The sequence below is a fragment of the Macaca fascicularis genome, chromosome 16 (genome assembly GCF_037993035.2).
Source record: "Macaca fascicularis isolate 582-1 chromosome 16, T2T-MFA8v1.1".
Lineage (NCBI taxonomy): Eukaryota > Metazoa > Chordata > Mammalia > Primates > Cercopithecidae > Macaca > Macaca fascicularis.
In genome coordinates this window covers 7,741,207-7,761,552 of record NC_088390.1, presented here as the reverse complement: position 1 = coordinate 7,761,552, position 20,346 = coordinate 7,741,207, and the positions used below count along the sequence as shown (strand labels likewise).

The 20,346-nt window shown below is 50.6% G+C and overlaps 1 protein-coding gene across 6 annotated transcripts; it reads right to left on the bottom strand.

Moving 5' to 3' along the window:
• Nucleotides 1-1,108: 1,108 nt before the first annotated feature.
• On the bottom strand, nucleotides 1,109-20,312 carry WRAP53 (WD repeat containing antisense to TP53). 6 transcript variants are annotated; one of them, XM_074018498.1, is made up of 12 exons: nucleotides 20,204-20,312; nucleotides 19,686-20,117; nucleotides 19,443-19,541; nucleotides 19,064-19,175; nucleotides 5,292-5,389; nucleotides 4,043-4,131; nucleotides 3,054-3,144; nucleotides 2,814-2,946; nucleotides 2,055-2,263; nucleotides 1,765-1,868; nucleotides 1,484-1,618; nucleotides 1,109-1,368 (listed from the first exon to the last, which is right to left on the bottom strand). In XM_074018498.1, exons 6-12 carry the CDS (start codon nucleotides 4,114-4,116, stop codon nucleotides 1,125-1,127), a joined length of 990 nt encoding a protein of 329 aa, XP_073874599.1. In that variant the 5' UTR covers nucleotides 4,117-4,131; nucleotides 5,292-5,389; nucleotides 19,064-19,175; nucleotides 19,443-19,541; nucleotides 19,686-20,117; nucleotides 20,204-20,312; the 3' UTR covers nucleotides 1,109-1,124. The 6 variants fall into 6 exon arrangements, 5 of the variants coding, with proteins under 5 accessions (XP_073874599.1, XP_005582845.3, XP_065388752.1 ...); XR_012425225.1 differs by lacking the exon at nucleotides 5,292-5,389 and having other exon boundaries at nucleotides 3,054-3,176; XM_005582788.4 differs by lacking the exon at nucleotides 5,292-5,389.
• Nucleotides 20,313-20,346: the final 34 nt, after the last annotated feature.

The window sequence follows — 20,346 nt, the reverse complement described above, 5'->3', positions numbered from 1 at the left end:
ACCCAGGCTGCGCAACTCCCACTCTTGGGGTCTCCTTTGTCACCGCTCCATGGACCATGTGCTGTTGTTACCTGGGGGGTAGTGAAAAATAAGAGTTTAAGGGATACACTTGGGCCTTTCCTAGATGGCTGCGGGGAGAAGTGGGGCTGGGAGAAGGGGCGTACCTACAACCCCAAACCGGCCCTGCGCAGGAAGGGCTGTTTCCAATTATCCTGGGGGAAGGGAGGAGTTGCCTTTTCGGGTGTAAGAGCCCTGGCTTTCAGCACCTCTGGGCAGGGGTGACAGTCCTCTCCCTCTCAAGCCTCCACAGGCCTTTCGTCCCTTCCCTTTGATTGTGAGGTCCAAAATCACATCCCCTGCTGGCGGTATTTCTTCAAAGTCCCCCCATTGTCAGTGTTTGGGAAGGTGTTGGGGGGAGGAGGGAGGAGTCACTGCTTCAAATGACACACTCATCCCCCCACCCCCAAAGACAGAGCAGACAAATGGAGAAACAAGCCCAGCGACAGCTGCTGAATGAATAAGACCCTCGCCGCGCCCCGCATGGAACAGCAATACCAAAGGTGACGACTGTATTTTTCAACACCTTTCCTCTTTTAGGTGTGTCCTTGACTCTGGCAACTGGGTTGTCTGCCTCCTGGGGAGCCCCGGGGAGGGGAGGGGAGTGCTCCTGCTCCCCTCAGAGCTGAGTAATGGTCCCCATGCTGCTGGAGAATGGCAGTGTGGAGTGTGGGTGACAGCCACCCTGTCACTGTCTGCACAGTCTCATACGGTCACACCCAACAGTCTGACCCAGCTCCTGCTCAGCCCGGCTCACCCTGACCCCTGCCACCCCCACCTTGGGAGTGAGATTTCAAACAGGTTTCCCCCTTCAGTTTACCAAGTTGCCTAGCAACCAACCAGTCAATGGCATGAAGCCCCACCCCCACCCACTTGACTTCACATCAAGCTCAGCCACCCCATTGGCTCCTGCCTAGTCCCACCTCTCAACCCCTGGTTTCAGGAACAATATGCCATACCCACTGCTGCTGGACCAGGGAACCCGCCAGTCCCCCTGCCCGACCCCCACCTCACTCATATGCCCCCCCACAAACAGACACGAAGACTCTAGTATCATAAAAACCTTTTTATATAAGCTCACCCACACCTCCCTCCGTTCCTCCCTGCCCTTTCTTGCCCTGGTGATCATCAGGGATGCTGGAGTCTGGGCCCCCCCCACACCACCAGAGCTGAAGCCGACATTCAAGGTGGACATGGCGTGTGGAGAGCAGGGGAAGGCCCAACTCCTCTCCTTCGTCCCCACTCTCTGTGGGCTCGGGAAACACACGCTGACCGGAGGCAGTGGCCAGGAGAGGCAGGCTAGGGTGCAGGCTGAGGGAGAGATGGGGACGGTCTATCAGTGCCTTCAGTGAGGACACTTGCTCCCTCTGGGATTCACTTCCATCCCCAACCCAAGCCCCAACATCTCTGGAATGGAACTGAGGACCTCACGCCATTGGTGCAGTCCTTCTGGGGCAGAAAACTCAACACCGGCTCCGGCTTCCCATCATTGCCAGGCCCGCCCGTGTCCCACACAGAGACGGCCCCGCTCGTGCTGCCACTCACTAGAAACTGCCCGGTCCTGGGGGAGAGAGGAGAGATTTGCTGGCAGAGGCCTCACCCCTGGGGCAGGAACCACTCACACCCAGGGGCTAGGACCCTACAGCTGGGCTCTGGCATTCCTAGGCTTGTCAGGGCCCTGTGTAGGAAGGAGCCACGGCCACTCACGGGTCCAGATCGAAGTAGATGCGCTGATTGGTGGTCACCTCTCGACCCAGGGACCATAGTGGGTAACCAGGCTGCCGGAGATCCCAGCACAGGAGCTCAGCATCCTGGAGACATGGAACAGGACCTGGAGTCGCCCCCAAAGCCCTGGATGTCTTGCCTCCCTCGGGGTCTCCAGGCACTCCTTCAGCTTGGGATTTTTTTCCCCATCCCCATTCCCCTACACTGCAGACTACATCCCCGCTCCTGCCCCGCTGCCCAGGTGCTTTGGGCTCTCAAGGTGTGACCCCTACCTTGCGGGCTCCTGAGAAGAAGCGGTTGCCATCGGGATGAAAGCAGAGGTGGGTGATGCCCCCTTGGTGCCCTCCCAGCAAGGCAAGAGGGGAACCATCACCCCAGGCATACAGACCCAGGGAGCGGCCGTAGGAGCCACAGGCATAGAGGGGCTGGGCTGGGCTGAAGGCTATACAGGAGATGATGCCGCTCTGGCCCTGCTTTTTTGCTAGAGAGGGAAGGAACAAAGTGGGGGAGGGGGCGATGGCTCCTGGCACTAACCAGGCTAAGCAGAGGTCTGTCTCCCATCCCAGCACCAACATACCTGGACTCAACATCTCCCCCATGCTGTGTCACAAGCAGGACAAAGACCTCTGATGCTCCCCACATCTATCCTCCCAAAGGACCTAAATGCCCAAGCCCCACTTCATCCCTCTCAAATCTCAGTTTTTCCTTGGACAGATGCAAGTTGAAGGCCTACAGGAAAATGGAATCAGCTTTATCAAAAATTTTCTAGAAAGATTTCAGAGACCAAAAGCTCCACAGCTGACAGGGTATGGGTTCAGGAAGGAAGCAGTCCTTTGACCAGCTGGTTGACCTTGGGAAGGTTTCCTACCTGCTCTGAGTCTGTTTGCTCCTCTGCCGACTGGGCTGCACCTGCTCCCAGGCCGTACAGAGGACAGCGTGAAACCCCACAGGTGGCCCTCGGCTCACACAGGCCCCTGTGCGGGTGGCAGTGCTCTTCCCTCTCCTCCTCCCTTGGAGGCACAGATGCTTACCAAACGTGGCTCGGACCTCGCAGTCTCGGCCGGGCCGGGCCGTGGAGAAAACACGTACAGTCCGGTTGAAGCCACAGAAGAGCTGGGAGCCATCCGGGGAGAAGCAGAGCGAATGGGCTGCCGTCAGCTCATCCTGGGGGAAGGAAAGGGCTGAAAACAGGTCTTGCAAAGCCTTAGCTGCCTTCAAGGAAGGAGAGCCGGGCCAGTACGAGTGCTGGGGCTGAGCGTGGCGGTCCCTACCAGGTGGTTGTAGGCGCGAAAGGAAGCCCGGAGCTCTCCAGTGAATGCATCCCAGATATGAATCGGGTTCTCCCGGCTGCTGCTGGCCACGCTGAGAGAGACATGGACACTGAAACCCCGGTGCTGTCAAAGGAAGGGGAGGAATGGCCGGGCACGGTGGCTCACACCTGTAATCCCAGCACTTTGGGAGGCCAAGGCAGGTGGATCACTTGAGGTCAGGAGTTTGAGAGCAGCCTGGCCAACATGGTGAAACCCTGTATCTACTACAAATACAAAAATCAGGCTGGGTGTCGTGGCTCACGCCTGTTATCCAAGCACTTTGGGAGGCCAAGGCAGGTGGATTACCTGAGGTCAGTTCGAGACCAGCCTGGCCAACATGGTGAAACCCCATCTCTATTAAAAATATAAAATTAGGCTGGGCACGGTGGGAGGCCGAGGTGGGTGAATCACGAGGTCAGGAGATCGAGACCATCCTGGCTAACACGGTGAAACCCCGTCTCTACTAAAATACAAAAAAACTAGCCGGGCGAGGTGATGGGCGCCTGTAGTCCCAGCTACTAGGGAGACTGAGGCAGGAGAATGGTGTAAACCTGGGAGGCGGAGCTTGCAGTGAGCTCAGATCCGGCCACTACACTCCAGCCCGGGCGACAGAGCAAGACTCCGTCTCAAAAAATATATATATAAAATGAGCTGGGTGTGGTGGTGCACACCTGTAATCCCACCTACGCAGGAGAATCACTTGAAACTGGGAGGCGGAGGTTGCAGTGAGCTGAGACTACATCACTGCCCTCCAGCTTGGGTGACAGAGCGAGACTCAATCTAAAAAAAAAAAAAAAAAAAGGAAGGGGAGGAAGCCAACTGACCAGCCCCTCTGATAAGCACGCCAAGCCTTCCTCCTCTGAAGACCCCTGGCAGCCCTTGACTCTCCCAAGAGGCCCCGCTTGAAACTGGGTGGTGGGGCGGCGAGCGGGGAGGCAAACATTACTTACTAGGAGGTGTCTGGCTGGGCTGAGGACATCAGAGAATACCAGCAGTAATCATAGATGGTATCACCTTCCACCATTCGAAGGACAGGGACCTAGACAGAGACGTGGGAATGGCTGAGTCACCTGGAGGGAAAGGAGTCTGAGGCGCATGCTTCTAGCAGTGTTGTGGCAGATGGGGTGCGTATACAGAGCAGAGGTGCTGTCTCAATGTTCAAGGTGAACTCAGACTTTAATGTCAAATTTAGCTACCAAAAGCCATATAGATTCATACTTTTTTTTTTTTTTTTTGAGACGGAGTCTCGCTGTGTCCCCCAGGCTGCAGTGCAGTGGCGCGATCTCGGCTCACCACAAGCTCTGCCTCCCGGGTTCACACCATTCTCCTGCCTCAACCTCCCGAGTAGCTGGCATTACAGGCGCCCGCCACCAAGCTCGGCTCATTTTTTGTATTTTTAGTAGAGACGGAGTTTCACCGTGTTAGCCAGGATGGTCTCGATCTCCTGACCTCGTGATCCTCCCGCCTCGGCCTCCCAAAGTGCTGGGATTACAGGCGTGAGCCACCGCGCCCAGCCTTTTTTTTTTTTTTTTTTTTTTTGAGACAGAACAGGCACCACCATGCCTGGCTAATTTTGTATTTTTTTTTTTAGTAGAGACGGGGTTTCACCATATTGGCCAGGCTGGTCTCAAACTTCTGACCTCAGGTGATCCCCCCGCCTCGGCCTCCAAAAGTGCTGGGATTACAGGTGTGAACCACCATGCCCGGCCTCATACTTTTTCTTTATAAACACTTAGAGAGGAAGAAACAAATAATAATACCCCAACCCAGAGACAAAGAACCAACCAATTATTCAAATACTTACTGAGTACATGCTAGGTGCCATTTGATTCTTTAAAAAAATATTAGTACAAAAATTAGCCGGGCATGGTGGCGGGCGCCTGTAATCTCAGATACTCTGGAGGCTGAGGCAGGAGAATCCCTTGAACCCAGGAGGCAAAGGTTGCAGTGAGCTGAGATCGCACCACTGCACTCCAGCCTAGGTGACACAGAGAGACACTGCCGGGAAGGGGAGGGGACGGGAGGGGAGTGGAGGGGACATTGGCCGGGTGCAGTGGCTCACACCTGTAATCCTAGCACTTAGGGAGGCTGGGGCAGCCAAATCGCTTGAGCCCAGGAGTTCAAGACCAGCCTGGGCAATATGGTAAAACACTGTCTCTACAAGAAAAAAAAAAATTAGCTGGGAATGGTAGCACATACCTGTAGTCCCAGCTACTAGGGAGGCTGAGGCATGAGAATTGCTTGAGCCCAGGAGGTAGAGACTGCAGTGAGCTGAAATCGTGCCACTGAACTCTAGCCTGGGTGACAGAGTGAGACACTATCTCAAAAATACAAAAACAGAAACAAAAAAAAACCTCCCTACAAAAATAAAGAAAAAAAAAGTAAACAGGTCAAACATGCAAAGTACCTTATTAAAAAACAACCCTGTGACCCGTCCATCCAGCTGAAGAAAAAAATATGTTTAAACCCCTTTCCTAACAGAAATTCTCCCTCAGAGGTAAACGCTATCCTGAATTTATCACTGTCACACATTTCCTTAGGAATATTTATTTATTTCTTTATTAGGCAGAGTTTCGTTCTGTCACCCAGGCTGAGTGCAGTGGCACAATTTCAGCTCACTGCAACCTCTGCCTCCGGGGTTCAAGCAATTCTTGTGCCTCAGCCTTCCGAGTAGCTGGAATTGCAGGAGTTCACCTCCATGCTCGGCTAATTTTTTGTATTTTTATTAGAGATGGGGTTTTGTCATGTTGGCCAGGCTGGTCTCAAACTCCTGGCCTCAAGTGATCTCCCTGACTCAGCCTCCCAAGATGCTGGGATTACAGGTGTGAGCCACTGCGCCCAGCCTAGGAGAGATACTATGGGAAAAAAAACAGTATCTAACATTGTCTTACAGGTCTTTAGACTTAATTTTTTTTTTTTTTTTTTTTTTTTTTTGAGACGGAGTCTTGCTCTGTCGCCCAGGCTGGAGTGCAGTGGTGCAATCTTAGCTCACTGCAACTTCTGCCTCAGCCTCCCAAGTAGCTACGATTACAGGCGCCTGCCATCACGCCTAGCTAATTTTTTTGTATTTTTAGTAGAGACAGGGTTTCACCGTCTTCGCCAGCTTGGTCTTGAACTCCTGATCTCGTGATCCCCCCGCCTCAGTCTCCCAAGCGCTAGGCTTACAGGCATGAGACACCACGCCCAGCGTGCCTGGCTGATTTTTTAAATTTTTTTTTGTAGAGACAGGGGTCTGTGTTGCTCAGGCTGGTCTAAAACTCCTGGCCTCGAGCAATCGAACCACCTCAGCCTTTCAATGCACTGGGATTACAAGCATGAGCCACCATGCCCGGCCTAGACTTAACAGGAATGGTATCATATCATATACATCCCTCTGTGATAGGAAGCTTTAACCATGGAAACACAGTTTGCTGTAATTCATGCATTTTCACTGCTGTATAGTACTCCACTCATGAATATAGTCAAACTGATTTACCCTTCTTCTCTTTAGTGTCACTGATGGTTTTTCCATTTTTTGGCTAGTATGCTTTAACATTCTGTACACATGTAGAAGGGTTTCTCTACAGTTTCTGCTGAAGAGTAAAATTACTGGTCTCTATGCTATGCACTTTGTCAACTTTGTAAGATACTATAATGTTAATTTCTTTCCCAAAGCACTTATCCCAACGTCCTCTCCCACCAGCAGCATATAAGAGTCTCTATTCTAGCCTGGGCAATATAGCAAGACCCTAATTCTACAAAAAATTTAACAATTCATCAGGCATGTTGGCATACTTGTAGTCCCATCTGTTTGGGAGAGTGAGGCAGGAGGACTGCTTGACCCCAGGAGTTTGAGGCTGCAGTGCACCATGTTCGCACCACTGCACTCCAGCCTGGGCAACCGAGCAAGATCATGTCTCCAAAAAAAAAAAAAAAAAGTATCTATTGTTCTTTATCCTCTTGGTATTACCAGACTGTTACATTTTTCTCAATTTGAAGGTGGTAAAATGGCATTTCAAGCCGGGTGCGGTGGCTCAAGCCTGTAATCCCAGCACTTTGGGAGGCCGAGACGGGCGGATCACGAGTTCAGGAGATCGAGACCATCCTGGCTAACACGGTGAAACCCCGTCTCTACTAAAATACAAAAAAAATTAGCCGGGCGAGGTGGCGGGCGCCTGTAGTCCCAGCTACTCGGGAGGCTGAGGCAGGAGAATGGCGTGAACCCGGGAGGCGGGGCTTGCAGTGAGCTGAGATCCAGCCACTGCACTCCAGCCTGGGCAACAGAGCCAGACTCCGTCTCAAAAAAAAAAAAAAAAAAAAAAATGGCATTTCATTACAGCATAAATTTGTATTTCCATCATTACTATAAGAGAGGTTAGATTATTTCCTCTATGTTTACTGGCCATTTAGGTACACCTTTTCATAAATTTTGCCCATTTTCTTTCTTTCCTTTTCTTTTCTCTTTTTTTTTTTTTTTTTTTTTTTTTTGAGACAGTCTTTCTGTGTTCCCCAAGCTGGAGGGCAGTGGCACAATCTCCGCTCACTACAACCTCTGCCTCCTGGGTTCAAGCAACTCTAACAGCCTCCCAAGTAGCTGGGACTACAGGCGTTATTAACCACCAAGCCTGGCTAATTTTTATCCTTTTTAGCAGAGATGGGGTTTCACCATGTTGGCCAGGCTGGTCTCAAACTCCCAGCCTCAAGTGATCTGCCTACCTTGGCCTCCCAAAGTGGGGATTACAGGTGTGAGCCACTGTGCCTGGCCAGTTGTTGTCTTTTTCTTTTTTTTTTTTTTTTTTTTTTGGAGGCAGAATCTCGCTCTATTTCCCAGGCTGAGTGCCGTGGCGCGATCTCGGCTCACTGCAACCTCCACCTCCCAGGTTCAAGCAATTTTCCTGCCTCAGCCTCCTGAGTAGCTGGAATTACAGGCGCCTGCCACTATGCCCAGCTAATTTTTGTATTTTTAGTAGAGACAGGGTTTCGCCATGTTGGTCAGGCTGGTCTTGAACTCCTGACCTCAGGTGAACGGCCTGCCTTGGCCTCCCAAAGTGCTGGGATTACAGGTGTGAGCCACCGCGTCCAGCCCTCTTTTTCTTACTGATTTGTGAGAGATAAATAGTCTGAACACTGTCCTTCGTCAGTTGTCTGCGGGGCCTCAGGCTGATGTCAACCAGCCAGGACTTCAGCATCCACCTCTATACTCTGAACCCATATATCCAACTGCCACTTGATCATCCCACAGGTTGCTCAAACTCAATTTGTCCATAATGTGCCTAGCATCCGCCACCATCAAACCTGCTGTTCCTCCTGGACTCCACATCAGTGCTCAATCCTGAAATCTGAGCACCAGCCTTGACTGCTACCACTCTTCACTTCCTTTTCACTCCTGGTCCAACCCAATACCAGATCTTGCCAGTTCCTCCTCCTAGCCTTCCATTACCACGCTGCTACCCCCGACCCACCTCTCAAGGCTCATCTCTATCTGCTCATTCCCTTAAAAATCTCTGAGTCCTGGCCAGTCGCAGTGGCTCACGCCCGTAATCCCAGCACTTTGGGAGGCCGAGACGGGCGGATCACGAGGTCAGGAGATCGAGACCATCCTGGCTAACGTGGTGAAACCCCGTGTCTACTAAAAATACAAAAAACTAGCCGGGCGTGGTGCCGGGCGCCTGTAGTCCCAGCTACTTGGGAGGCTGAGGCAGGAGAATGGCGTGAACTCGGGAGGCGGAGCTTGCTGTGAGTTGAGATCGCACCGATGCACTCCAGCCTGGGCGACAGAGCGAGACTCCATTTCTTTTCTTTTTTTTTTTTTTTTTTTTGAGACAGAGTCTCGCTCTGCCGCCCAGGCTAGAGTGCAGTGGCGTGATCTTGGCTCACTGAAAGCTCCGCCTCCCGGGTTCACGCCATTCTCCTGCCTCAGCCTCCCGAGTAGCTGGGACTACAGGCGCCCGCCACCTCGCCCGGCTAGTTTTTTTGTATTTTTTAGTAGAGACGGGGTTTCACCGTGTCAGCCAGGATGGTCTCGATCTCCTGACCTCGTGATCCGCCCGTCTCGGCCTCCCAAAGTGCTGGGATTACAGGCTTGAGCCACCGCGCCCGGCCGACACTCCATTTCAAAAAAAAAAAAAAAAATCTGAGTCCCGCCATTTTGACTCTCAGGTCCCATAAAGTGCCAACTCGCCACACTTTCAACCTACTGGCTTTCACATGTCCTAGGCTCCAAGTCTGGAATATTCTTCCTTCATCTCCCCCAACGACTCCTCCTGGCTGAATCCTAGTCATCCTTCAGGTCTCTTAGATGCATCTTCCTCTGGGACGCTTCCCTAACCCCTCCAGCTAAGCAAGGCGTCCCTGCTCCGCTTTCCTATAGCCCTGGGTGCTCCTCACTCCCCTTCCGTCAAACCTATCAGAGAAGGAGAGAATCACATCTGCCTTGCTCTCACCACTGCTTCCCCAGCACCTGGTGTAGAATCGGCAGTCAATAAAGATGGTTTTAATGAGCAAAAGGAGGCAGGAGACTGTTTCAGCAACATAGGCCCAAAATAATAAGACCTTGAATTAAAGTAGAGGCAGTGGGATGGACAGATGTGGGTGGATTAGGAAGATGAGGCGGACTTGATGGGATTTGGGAAGTAATTGGATGTGAGGCATTAGGAAAAGGGAGATTAAAGGATGACAGAGACCCTGGCTTCTGGCTTGGATACCTGAGGTCACCAAAACGGTGGGAGAACTGGAGAGCACAGGAAGGCTGTACAGCGGGAGAGACAGTCAGCATAAGCCTCAAAGGAAAAAGTTTCACCAAGACGAAAGAGCAATTGTGTGGCTACAGCATTTGGGATGAAGAAGCTGCTCCCCGGCCCCACCCTGAGAGATGTAGGGCGCAGAGGATGCAAAGTGTCTCCTGGAGAGGGCCAGACGAGGAGTAGGGGCTTCCCGCAAGAGCCATGGGGGAGGGCAAGTCTCAGGAAAGACGCTGGGGAGTTGGAAATAAGACTTACAGAAAGTTCTGTGAAAAGGTAGAAAATAAAGGAGAAAAACCGAGAAACTATATTGGGAAGAAGACTCAGTACACACAAGTATACGGAATTACCCAAATACGCCCTTCCCCAATTTTCTGACCTATAGAAATTTTATCTATTTCAGGCAGAGCGCGGTGGCTCACGCCTGTAATCCCAGCACTATGGGAGGCCTAGGCGGGCAGATCACGAGGTCAGGAGATGGAGACCATCCTAGCTAATGTGGTGAAACCCCGTCTCAACTAAAAATACAAAAAACTAGCCGGGTGAGGTGGCAGGCGCCTGTAGTCCCAGCTACTTGGGAGGCTGAGGCAGGAGAATGGCGTGAACCCGGGAGGCGGAGCTTGCAGTGATACAATCAGGCCACTGCACTCCAGTCTGGGCGACAGAGAGAGACTCCGCCTCAAAAAAAAAAAAAAAGAAAAGAAAGAAATTTTATCTATTTCAAATGCTAAACTTCTAGACACTAAAAATGAAAACACCTAATGAGTAAGGTTGCGATAGAACTGGTACACTAGCAGGAAAAAATAAATAAATAAATAAGGCACAAAAAGTTTTTGGTCGGTTGTTTTGAGACAGTCTTGCTCTGTCACCCAGTACAATGGTGCGATCAAAGGTCATGGCAGCCTTACCCTCGCAGGCTCAAGCGATCCTCCCACCTCAGCCTCCCAAGTAGCTGCGACCACAGGCCCAACTTTTTTGACAGGATCTGGCTGTGTTACCAAGGCTGGTCTCAAACTCCTGGGCTCAAGCATTCCTCCCACCTTGGCCTCCCAAAGTGCTGGGATTATAGGCATGAGCCACCACACCAGCCACAAAAATCTTTTGAAAACAAACTCACTGGCCAAGAGCGGTGGCTCACGTCTGTAATCCCAGCACTTTAGGAGGCGGAAGTGGGTGGAACACTTAAGGTCGGGAGTTTGAGACCAGCCTGGCCAACATGGTGAAACCCCATCTCTACTAAAAATACAAAAATTAGCCTGGTGTGGTGGTGCGCGCCTGTAATCCCAGCTACTTGGGAAGCTGAGGCAGGAGAATCGCTTGAACTGGGAGACAGAGGTTGCAGTGAGGCAAGGTCACACCACTGCACTCCAGCCTGGGCCACAGAGCAAGACTCTGTCTCAAAAAAAAAAAAGAAAACAAATCGACTACCTGTATTGCAAGATATATTAAAAAAAGCTGATATTGTCCTAGGATATTTCTTTTTTTTTTTTTTTTTTTGAGACGGAGTCTGGCTCTGTCACTCAGGCTGGAGTGCAGTGGTGCGATCTCGGCTCACTGCAAGCTCCGCCTCCCGGGTTCACGCCATTCTCCTGCCTCAGCCTCCCGAGTAGCTGGGACTACAGGCGCCCGCCACCTCGCCCAGCTAGTTTTTTGTATTTTTTAGTAGAGACGGGGTTTCACCGTGTTAGCCAGGATGGTCTCGATCTCCTGACCTCGTGATCCGCCCGTCTCGGCCTCCCAAAGTGCTGGGATTACAGGCTTGAGCCACCGCGCCCGGCCGGATATTTCTTATTCATAAAATTTATCTTAAGACTAGGTGTGGTGGCTCACACCTGTAATCCCAACACTCTGGGAGGCAGAGGTGGATGGATCACTTGAGGTCAGGAGTAGAGACCAGCCTGGCCAAAATGGTAAAACCCCGTCTCTACTAAAAATACAAAAATTATCCAGGCATGGTGGCACACGCCTGTAATCCCAGCTACTCAGGAGGCTGAGGAAGGAGAATCGCTTGAACCCGGGAGGAGGAGGTTTCAGTGAGCCAAGATCATGCCACTGCACTCCAGCCTGGGTGACAGAGCAAGACTCTGTCTCAAAAAAAAAAAAAAAAAATTATCTTGACAAAAGAACCTCCCTCAAAATACATGAAGATAATTTGTTCACTGAAGAATCATTTATAATATAATAATCCTGGAAACAACCCAAATGTCCAAAACAGGAGAAGAGGTAAGAAAATTATCATAAGCACTCAATGCAATATCACACACCATTAAACATCATAACAGTGAAGACTACCACAAAAAACATTTAGGATATGATTGTTAAAAGGAAAAAACGAATGTATAAAACCATGTACTATATGATTACAACCCATAAAAGCTTTCAGTACTTGGACAGAGCTTAGAAAGAAATGTAGAAAAATTCAGAGGGCTAAATTCTGCAGTGGCAGGTAATGACGATTTTTTTCTTTTTTTAACATTCCCATTTCTCTTAAACAAGTTTTCACAATACTCAGCACCCCCCTCCCCGCCCTGCCCCACATTTCCATAGTCTCTTCTAACTATCCCTGCCTTGAAACAACCTCTCACCTCCTGAACTCTTTTAACATGGCTGCACCGGCTGCTGCACCACCACCCCCGGCCCTGAGGAACCAGGGTTTAGGGCTTAGATCACCTTATAGTTTGCACAGAGAACTCCAATGTCTACAGCCTCCAGCCTTAAAGAGTTGCATGGCAGGTAAGCACTCAGGACCAGCCTTGGAACTGAGCACCTTTCTTAACGAGCCAACAAGACTCAGCCCTGCCGCGGATCACTTGAGGACAGGAGTTTGAGAACAGCCTGGGCAACATGGAGAAATCCCGTCTCTACTCAAAATACAAAAATTAAGTTGGGCGTGGTGGCACACGCCTGTAGCCCCAGCTACTTGGGAGGGTGAGGCATGAGAATCACTTGAAACTGGGAGGCGGAGGTTGTAGTGAGCTGAGATCGCGCCACTGCCCACTGCACTCCAGCCTGAGCAAGAGTGAGACCCTGTCTCAAAAAACAAAACAAAAAGACTCACCCCTGCCCCATCCTCCTATTAACCTCAAGCACTACAGAGAGAAGTCCTGGTCTTCTGGGTCATCTGGCATCACCACGACCTGTATACTGCTCCACACACACCCTAATCTGCCCCAAACCCACTGAAATTCCTACTCAAGGATCTAAAAACCAGCTGGGCACAGTGGCTCATGCCTGTAATCCCAACATTTTGAGAGGCCAAGGCAGGAGAATCGCTTGAAGCCAGGAGTTTGAGACCAGCCTGGACAACACAGCGAGACCCCATTTCTACAGAAAGTACAAAAATTAGCTGAGCATGGTGGCATGGCCTATAGTCTCAGCTACTCGGGAGGAGTTCAAGGCTGTAGTGAGCTATGATTGCGACTGCACTCTATCCAGCCTGGGCAACAGAGCAAGACTCCATCTCTAATAAAATAAATAAATAATAACACTCTGCAATATTTCTCATCTTCTCCTCAGAATGATCCATTTGCCCCTGCACTTGCCTGGCTCTGGCAATCCCCCAGCCCTCTCAAGCTGAGATGGCTTTAATGCTCACGGCCAGCTGTCCCCAGTACACACCTCAAGGACAAGAGGTGGCTGGGTGTCATTATGCCCCCTGCTGTCAAACCCCAGCTCCTCTGCAGTTCTTGTCATCAGGCTAGCTTCCCCTGTTTTATCACCCTCCCTCAACCACTAAGACTCTACCGCCTGGTTCGCCATCTCACTGCCCACAAACAGTCCTGTTATCATTCTTGTTTTTTTGTGGGGGTTCTTGTTTTTGTTTCTGAGATGGAGTCTCGCTCTGTCGCCCAGGCTGGAGTGCAGTGGTGAGATCTCGGCTCACTGCAACCTCCGCCTCCCGGGTTCAAGCAATTCTCCTGCCTCAGTCTCCCAAGTAGCTGAGACTACAGGCAATCACCACCATGCCTGACTAATTTTGTATTTTTTTTTTTAGTAGAGACAGGGTTTCACCATGTTGGCCAGACTGGTCTCAAACGCTTGACCTTAAGGTGATCCACCCGCCTCGGCCTCCCAAAGTCTTGGGATTACAGGCGTGAGCCACCACGCCTGACCCTGCTCTGTTATTTCTACCATGACAATTTATTCAGCTTCATCAAAAACACATTTACAGTCCAGTTCCTTACCCACTTAAGATTCTAGTCCACCATGGAATGCACACCCTTGAAGACACTCTCGAGAAAGACAAGGGTTTTTCTCTCCTGGTAAACCTCAACCAGACCATCCTATTCTTGGCTTGCATGCAACTGATACCAGGGACTACTAGTGTTTACTGAACACTTACTATATGCCAGGTGCTGTTTTAAGTGCTTTTTTATTTATTTTATTATTATTTTTTTGAGACTGGATCTTGCTCTGTTGCACAGACTGGAGTGCAGTGGTGTCATCGGCTCACTGCAACCTCCGCCTCCTGCGTTCGAGCAATTCTCCTGCCTCAAATCTCCCAAGTAGCTGGGATTACAGGTGCCTGCCACTAAGCCTGGCTAATTTTTGTATTTTTAGTAAAGACAGGGTTTCACTTTGTTGGCCAGGTTGGTCTCAAATTCCTGACCTCAGGCTATCCACCTGCCTCGGCCTCCCAAAGTGCTGGGATTACAGGTGTGAGCCACCATGCCCGGCCCTAAGTGCTTTAATTCATTACTGATTCTTTTAATTCTCACAACCCTGTGAGGCAGGTGCTATTATAATTATCCCCATTTTACAAACAGAGAAACTATAGTCATTTAACTTGCCAGGGAAGATGCACAGTCACACTAACCGGTCTCATTTCAAATTAATGGCAACAGACCTCTAGTGGGCACTGAGCGAAAAGCAGCACAACTGCCACATACCTTGGTGGGTCTAATTTTCTTTCTTTTGTTGTTTTTTTTTTTGAGACAGGGTCTCGCTCCATCACCTAGGGTGGGGTATAGGGCACAATCATAGCTCACTGCACTGTAGCCTTGAACTTCTGGGTTCAAGCAATCCTTCTGCCTCAGCCTCCCAAGGAACTGGGAGTACAGGCACACACCATCATACTCAACCATTTTTTAAATGTTTTGTAGAGATAGGATCTTGCTGTATTGCCCAGGCTGCTGTTGAGCTCCTGACCCGAGGTGATCCTCCTGCTTTAGCCTTTCAAAGTGCTGGGACTACAGGCATGAGCCACTGTGCCCGGCCCTGATTTTCTATTCTCTAGGACAGATCATTTCATATTTTCTCTCTCTGCACAGACCCTCTTCCTTTGGCTGAAAATCTCTCTTTATGCTTCACCGAGAATTCAGAAGCCAAGAGACAGAAACACTCAAATCTGGGCCAGGCACACTCATGCCTGTATCCTTAGCACGTTGGGAGGATGAGGTGGGAGGATTGTTTGAGGCCCGGAGTTTGAGACTAGTCTGGGCAACATGGCAAGACTCCGTCTCTAAAAATAAAATTTAAAACCTAGCTGGGTATGGTGGCACACACCTGTGATCCCAGCTACTCAGGAGGCTGAGGCAGGAGGATTGCTTAAGCCCAGGAAGTTGAGGCTGAAGTGAGTTGTGATCACACCACTGCATTCCTGTCTGGGAAATGGAGAGAGACCCTGTCTCAGAACAAAAACCACTCAGATCTTCCAACTGCCAAACAGCAGCTTCTGAATGCTCCTCCACCTTTCCTTCTATTGCAAGGAAGGATTCTGTGCCTATCAAAGTCAAGTCCTTTAACGTGCTCTAGCTCCTGTCTTCGCCCAGCCACTCAGGGGTTTTGTTATCCCCCCTCTCTCCTATAGCATCAATCCCTCCCTCTCTACAGGACTGTTCCTGATGTCAGAGAAGCACCCCATAAACCCTTCTTTGGCATCGCTTCCCTTCCGATCACCGATCCATTTCTTGGCTCCCTTTCACAGCAAAACTTTCCCAAAGAATTGTCTAGGCCGGGCACGGTACTTCCAGCACTTTGGGAGGCCGAGGCAGGTGGATCACAAGGTCAGGAGTTCGAGACAAGCCTGGCCAAGAGTGAAACCCCATCTCTACTAAAAATACAAAACATTACCTGGGCGTAGTGGTGTGCACTTGTTTTTTTTTTTTTTTTTTTTTTTTTGAGACGGAGTCTCACTCTGTCGCCCAGGCTGGAGTGCAGTGGCCAGATCTCAGCTCACTGCAAGCTCCGCCTCCCGGGTTCAGGCCATTCTCCTGCCTCAGCCTCCCGAGTAGCTGGGACTACAGGCGCCCGCCACCTCGCCTGGCTAGTTTTTTTGTATTTTTTAGTAGAGACGGGGTTTCACTGTGTTAGCCAGGATGGTCTCGATCTCCTGACCTCGTGATCCACCCGTCTCGGCCTCCCAAAGTGCTGGGATTACAGGCTTGAGCCACCGCGCCCAGCCTAGTGGTGTGCACTTGTAACCCCAGCTACTCAGGAGGCTGAGGCAGGAGAATCGCTTGAACCCGGGAGGCAGAGGTTCAGTGAGCTGAGATCATGCCATTGTACTCCCACCCAGGCAACAGCACAAGACTCCATCTCAAAAGAAAAAAAAAGATTGGCTATACTTTTCTTCCACCCATCCTGATCAGATTCTGCCTCCATCACTTCCCTGAAAGTGCTCTTGTCAAGGTCACTAATGTCTCTTGGGTCATTCTCTAAATTCGCCTCACTCTATCTCTCAGCAGCATGAATCAGTCTCCACCTCCCTGCGCTGGAGCATTCAGGCACTCAAGGCTCTGCTGGGGCCTTCTCCTCCTCCATCAGCATTCTTTCTTTTTTTTTTTTTTTTTTGAGATGGAGTTTCACTCTTGTTACCCAGGCTGGAGTGCAGTGGCACGATCCCGGCTCACCGCAACCTCCGTCTCCTTGGTCCAAGTAATTCTCCTGTCTCAGCCTCCAGAGTAGCTGGGATTACAGGCGCCTGCCACCACGCCCGGCTGATTTTTCTGTATTTTTAGTAGAGATGGGGTTTCATCATGTTGGCCAGGCTGGTCTTGAACTCCTGACCTCAGGTGATCCACCCGCCTCAGCCTCCCAAAATGTTGGGATTACAGGCATGAGTCACCATGCCTGGCCCCGGATTTCACTCTTGCCCACCCATAAACCATTCACTCTTCTGTTTTAAAACTCTCGGCCAGGCGTGGTGGCTCATGCCTATAATCCCAGCACTTTGGGAGGCCGAGGTGGGCGGATCACAAGGTCAGGAGCTCAGACCAGCCTGGCCAATACAGTGAAATCCCATCTCTACTAAAAAAATACAAAAAAATTAGCCAGGCGTGGTGGCACACGCCTGTAATCCCAGCTACTCGGGAGGCTGAGGCAAGAGAATTGTTTGAACCTGGGAGGCAGAGGTTGTGGTAAGCTGAGATCGCGCCACTGCACTCCAGCCTAGGCAACAGAGTGAGACGCCATCTCAAAAAAAAAAAAAAAAAAAAATTAGCCAGGCATGGTGGCACATGCCTATAATCTCTGCTACTCAGGAGGCTGAGACAGGGGAATCACTTGAACCCAGGAGGCAGAAGATGCAGTGAGCCAAGATCGCGCCACTGCATTCCAGCCTGTGCAACAAGAGGAAGACTCATCTCAAAAAAAAAAAAAAACCCTCTCTCATGACTTCCCAAATAAACTCCAAATGCCTTACCCATAAGACCCAACACAACGTGGCTGCTCTTCTCTGTCCTCGCCCCGCTATCTCCCTCACTTGCCTCAGTCTGGCTATACTAGCATTCTGGGTTTTTTATTTTGTGTTTGTTTGTTTGTTTGTTTTGAGATGGAGTGCAATGGCATGATCTCGGCTCACTGCAACCTCCACCTCTCGGGTTCAAGTGATTCTCCTGCCTCAGTCTCTCAAGTAGCTGGGATTACAGGCACCCATCATCACATCCAGCAAATTTTTGTATTTTTGTAGAGACGGGTTTTTGCCATGTTGGCCAGCCTGGTCTCGAACTCCTGACCTCAGGTGATCTGCCTGCCTCAGCTTCCCAAAGTGCCGGGATTACAGGTGTGACCCACCGAGCCTGGTCTGTTTTGTTGTTTTTTGAGATGGAGTCTCACTCTGTCGCCCAGGCTGAAGTGCAGTGGTACAGTCTTGTCTGACTGCAGCCTCCACCTCTCCCGAGTTTAAGAGATTCTCCTGCCTCAGCCACACGAGTAGCTGGGATTACAGGCATGTGCCACTACATGCAGCTAATTTTTGTATTTTTAGTAGAGATGGGGTTTCACCATATTGGCCAGGCTAGTCTTGAACTTCTGGCCTCAAGTGATCTGCCCACCTTGGCCTCCCAAGTAGCTGGGATTACAGGTGTGAGCCACCGTGCCAGGCCTTTCTGGTCTTTTAATACACAAAGCTATTTCCCAGTTCTGGGTGTTTATACTATCATTGCCAGTTTCTGGAAAGCTCTTTCCGGAAGTGTTCACTTGACTGACCCCTTATCCTCCTTCAGGTCTTAGTTGAAATGCCTCCTTGTCAGAGAGCTCCTTCCTGACCATTTTATGCAATGTGCTTTCCTCTAGTTAGTCTCTCTTCATTCTGTGTATTTCCTTCAGAGCATTTATTATCATCTTGGTCCTGATGCCTGCTGGTTTACGTATTTGTTGTCTATCTCCCACAGAGAAAGCAAACCAGCCTTTCATCTGTCTTGTCCACCACTTTATCCCAGCACGGTGACTAACATGTATCAGTAGTCAATCAATAAATATCTATAGGCCGGGCACGGTGACTCACGCCTGTAATCCCCACACTTTGGGAGGCCAAGGTGGGCGGATCATCTGAGGTCAGGAATTTGATATCAGCCTGCCCAACATGGCGAAACCCCATCTCTACTAAAAATACAAAAATGAGTCGAGTGTGATGGCATGCACCTGAAGTACCAGCTACTCCGGGGACTGAGGCAGGAGAATCGCTTGAACCCAGAAGGCAGAGGTTGCGGTGAGCTGAGATCGCACTACGGCACTCCAGCCTGGGTTTCAGAGCAAGACCCTGTCTCAAAAAAATAATAAATATAAATACATATATACTGCCACAAGAAATTCACTACTTTTTAGCGAAAAACACAGATTCCTAATTAAAGAAAGGGGAAACGTCTCTCTAAATAACTTCAGAATTCAGGGCAGAAAACGCTAGACGTGGAAACATCTTGAAAAACAGTCCCGTTTGTGAACAGGAAGCACTTGGACTACACTTTCTCCATCTCCATGAAGGACTTAAATGTGCAGCACTGAGGAAGAGGCCGAGTTAGCCCCAGTCCTTACCATTTCTGCATATTCCACCTGCTCCCCCTCGTGGTACAGCTCTGGGGGCAGGTTATAAATTCGCAAGATGTTATCAGCACTATTGGTCAAGATGCAGGAACCATCAGGAGCCCTAGAAACAGGAAAGAGTTACAAAGCTGGCCAGACCTATGCTTTTCAAGTGTAGGTCTAGGGCTGAGCCTACCTCTGGGGTAGGTAAGCCCCCCTGAATCCTTGAGGGAAGGAGAAGACACACACTGCTAGATAAAATGTAAGTTCAGTCTAAAAGGGCTACGTGCTCCTTCTCCCAGCTCTGGGGCATCCCTCTCCTAGATAACCGGACTGTTCTACGGTGAAAATCTTGGGGGTGGTCAGCTCCCTGCCCCGTTGTTATCCTTACCACTTACAGCCTTTCAAGAAGTTCTCAGGTTGGGTGCTAAACTCTGACCAGGAACCACTGAGAAATCGAGGCAGCTGGGAGAAGCTGTAGTTCCAAGCACTGAAAGGAAGATGGGGGACAACAAACCTGGGTCGCCAAGCAACGGAGGCAGGGGCCTAGAGAAGTGGTTCTGAGGACCAGAGGACAGGTCGATCTCACACTTCATCTCCCCAGACTCCACACTCCACTGCCATCACCACTTACGTGTCTCCCTCGTCCTCTGCAGCGGGTTCCCCAGAGGCATCTTCCATGGCTTCTTCAGACCCCAACTCTGGCCTGTTCGCTTCTTCTTCAGAAAGGCTCCCGTTTGCTTCTTCTGCAGGAAGTCTCGTATTTTCAGAAAGTTCTTGCTCCTCGATTTGAGGACTCAACTCACTAGGAGCACCAAACTCTGTTTCCAGGGGAGTGGAGAGAGAAACTGGGTCCCCCTCCCCTAGCTCCTGGGACACAGCTGAGCCAGCCACAGGATCTGGGGACAACCGGGGCGGATCCTCCCTTTCGAGAGGCGGTGGCATCAGTTCAGGGTCCGCATTTTTATCCATCGGGGAAGCGTGGGGAGAAGGATGGGCCGGAGCTGGATCCTGGTCTGAGGGACAGCAGTCCGGAGCTAACGGTTGAGTCTCCAAAGTCTTCATACTGCAGAGGAAGCACAGCGGACATTAGCCTCAGCCAGGATGGCTTCGAAGTTCTCAGGGATCCGATGCAGAGCTAATGAAACCCACCTGTGCTTCCTTCCTCTTCTGGGAGGAGGTAGAAGACTCCCGGGAGGAGAGGCGAACAGCGGACGCCAATTTTGAAAGCACTGCGTTCCTTAGCACCGCAGGTCGCTACGAGCCTCTTGCTGTCGCGGGATTTGGGCCCACCT

Coding starts and splice junctions, on each gene's coding strand:
- WRAP53 (XM_005582788.4), bottom strand. CDS start 20,116: ATGAAGACTTTGGAGACTCAACCGTTAGCTCCGGACTGCTGTCCCTCA. Junction 1,619..1,764: donor ATCTACTTCGATCTGGACCC/GTGAGTGGCCGT, acceptor TCTCTCCCCCAG/GACCGGGCAGTTTCTAGTGA. Junction 1,369..1,483: donor GACTGCACCAATGGCGTGAG/GTCCTCAGTTCC, acceptor TCTCTCCCTCAG/CCTGCACCCTAGCCTGCCTC.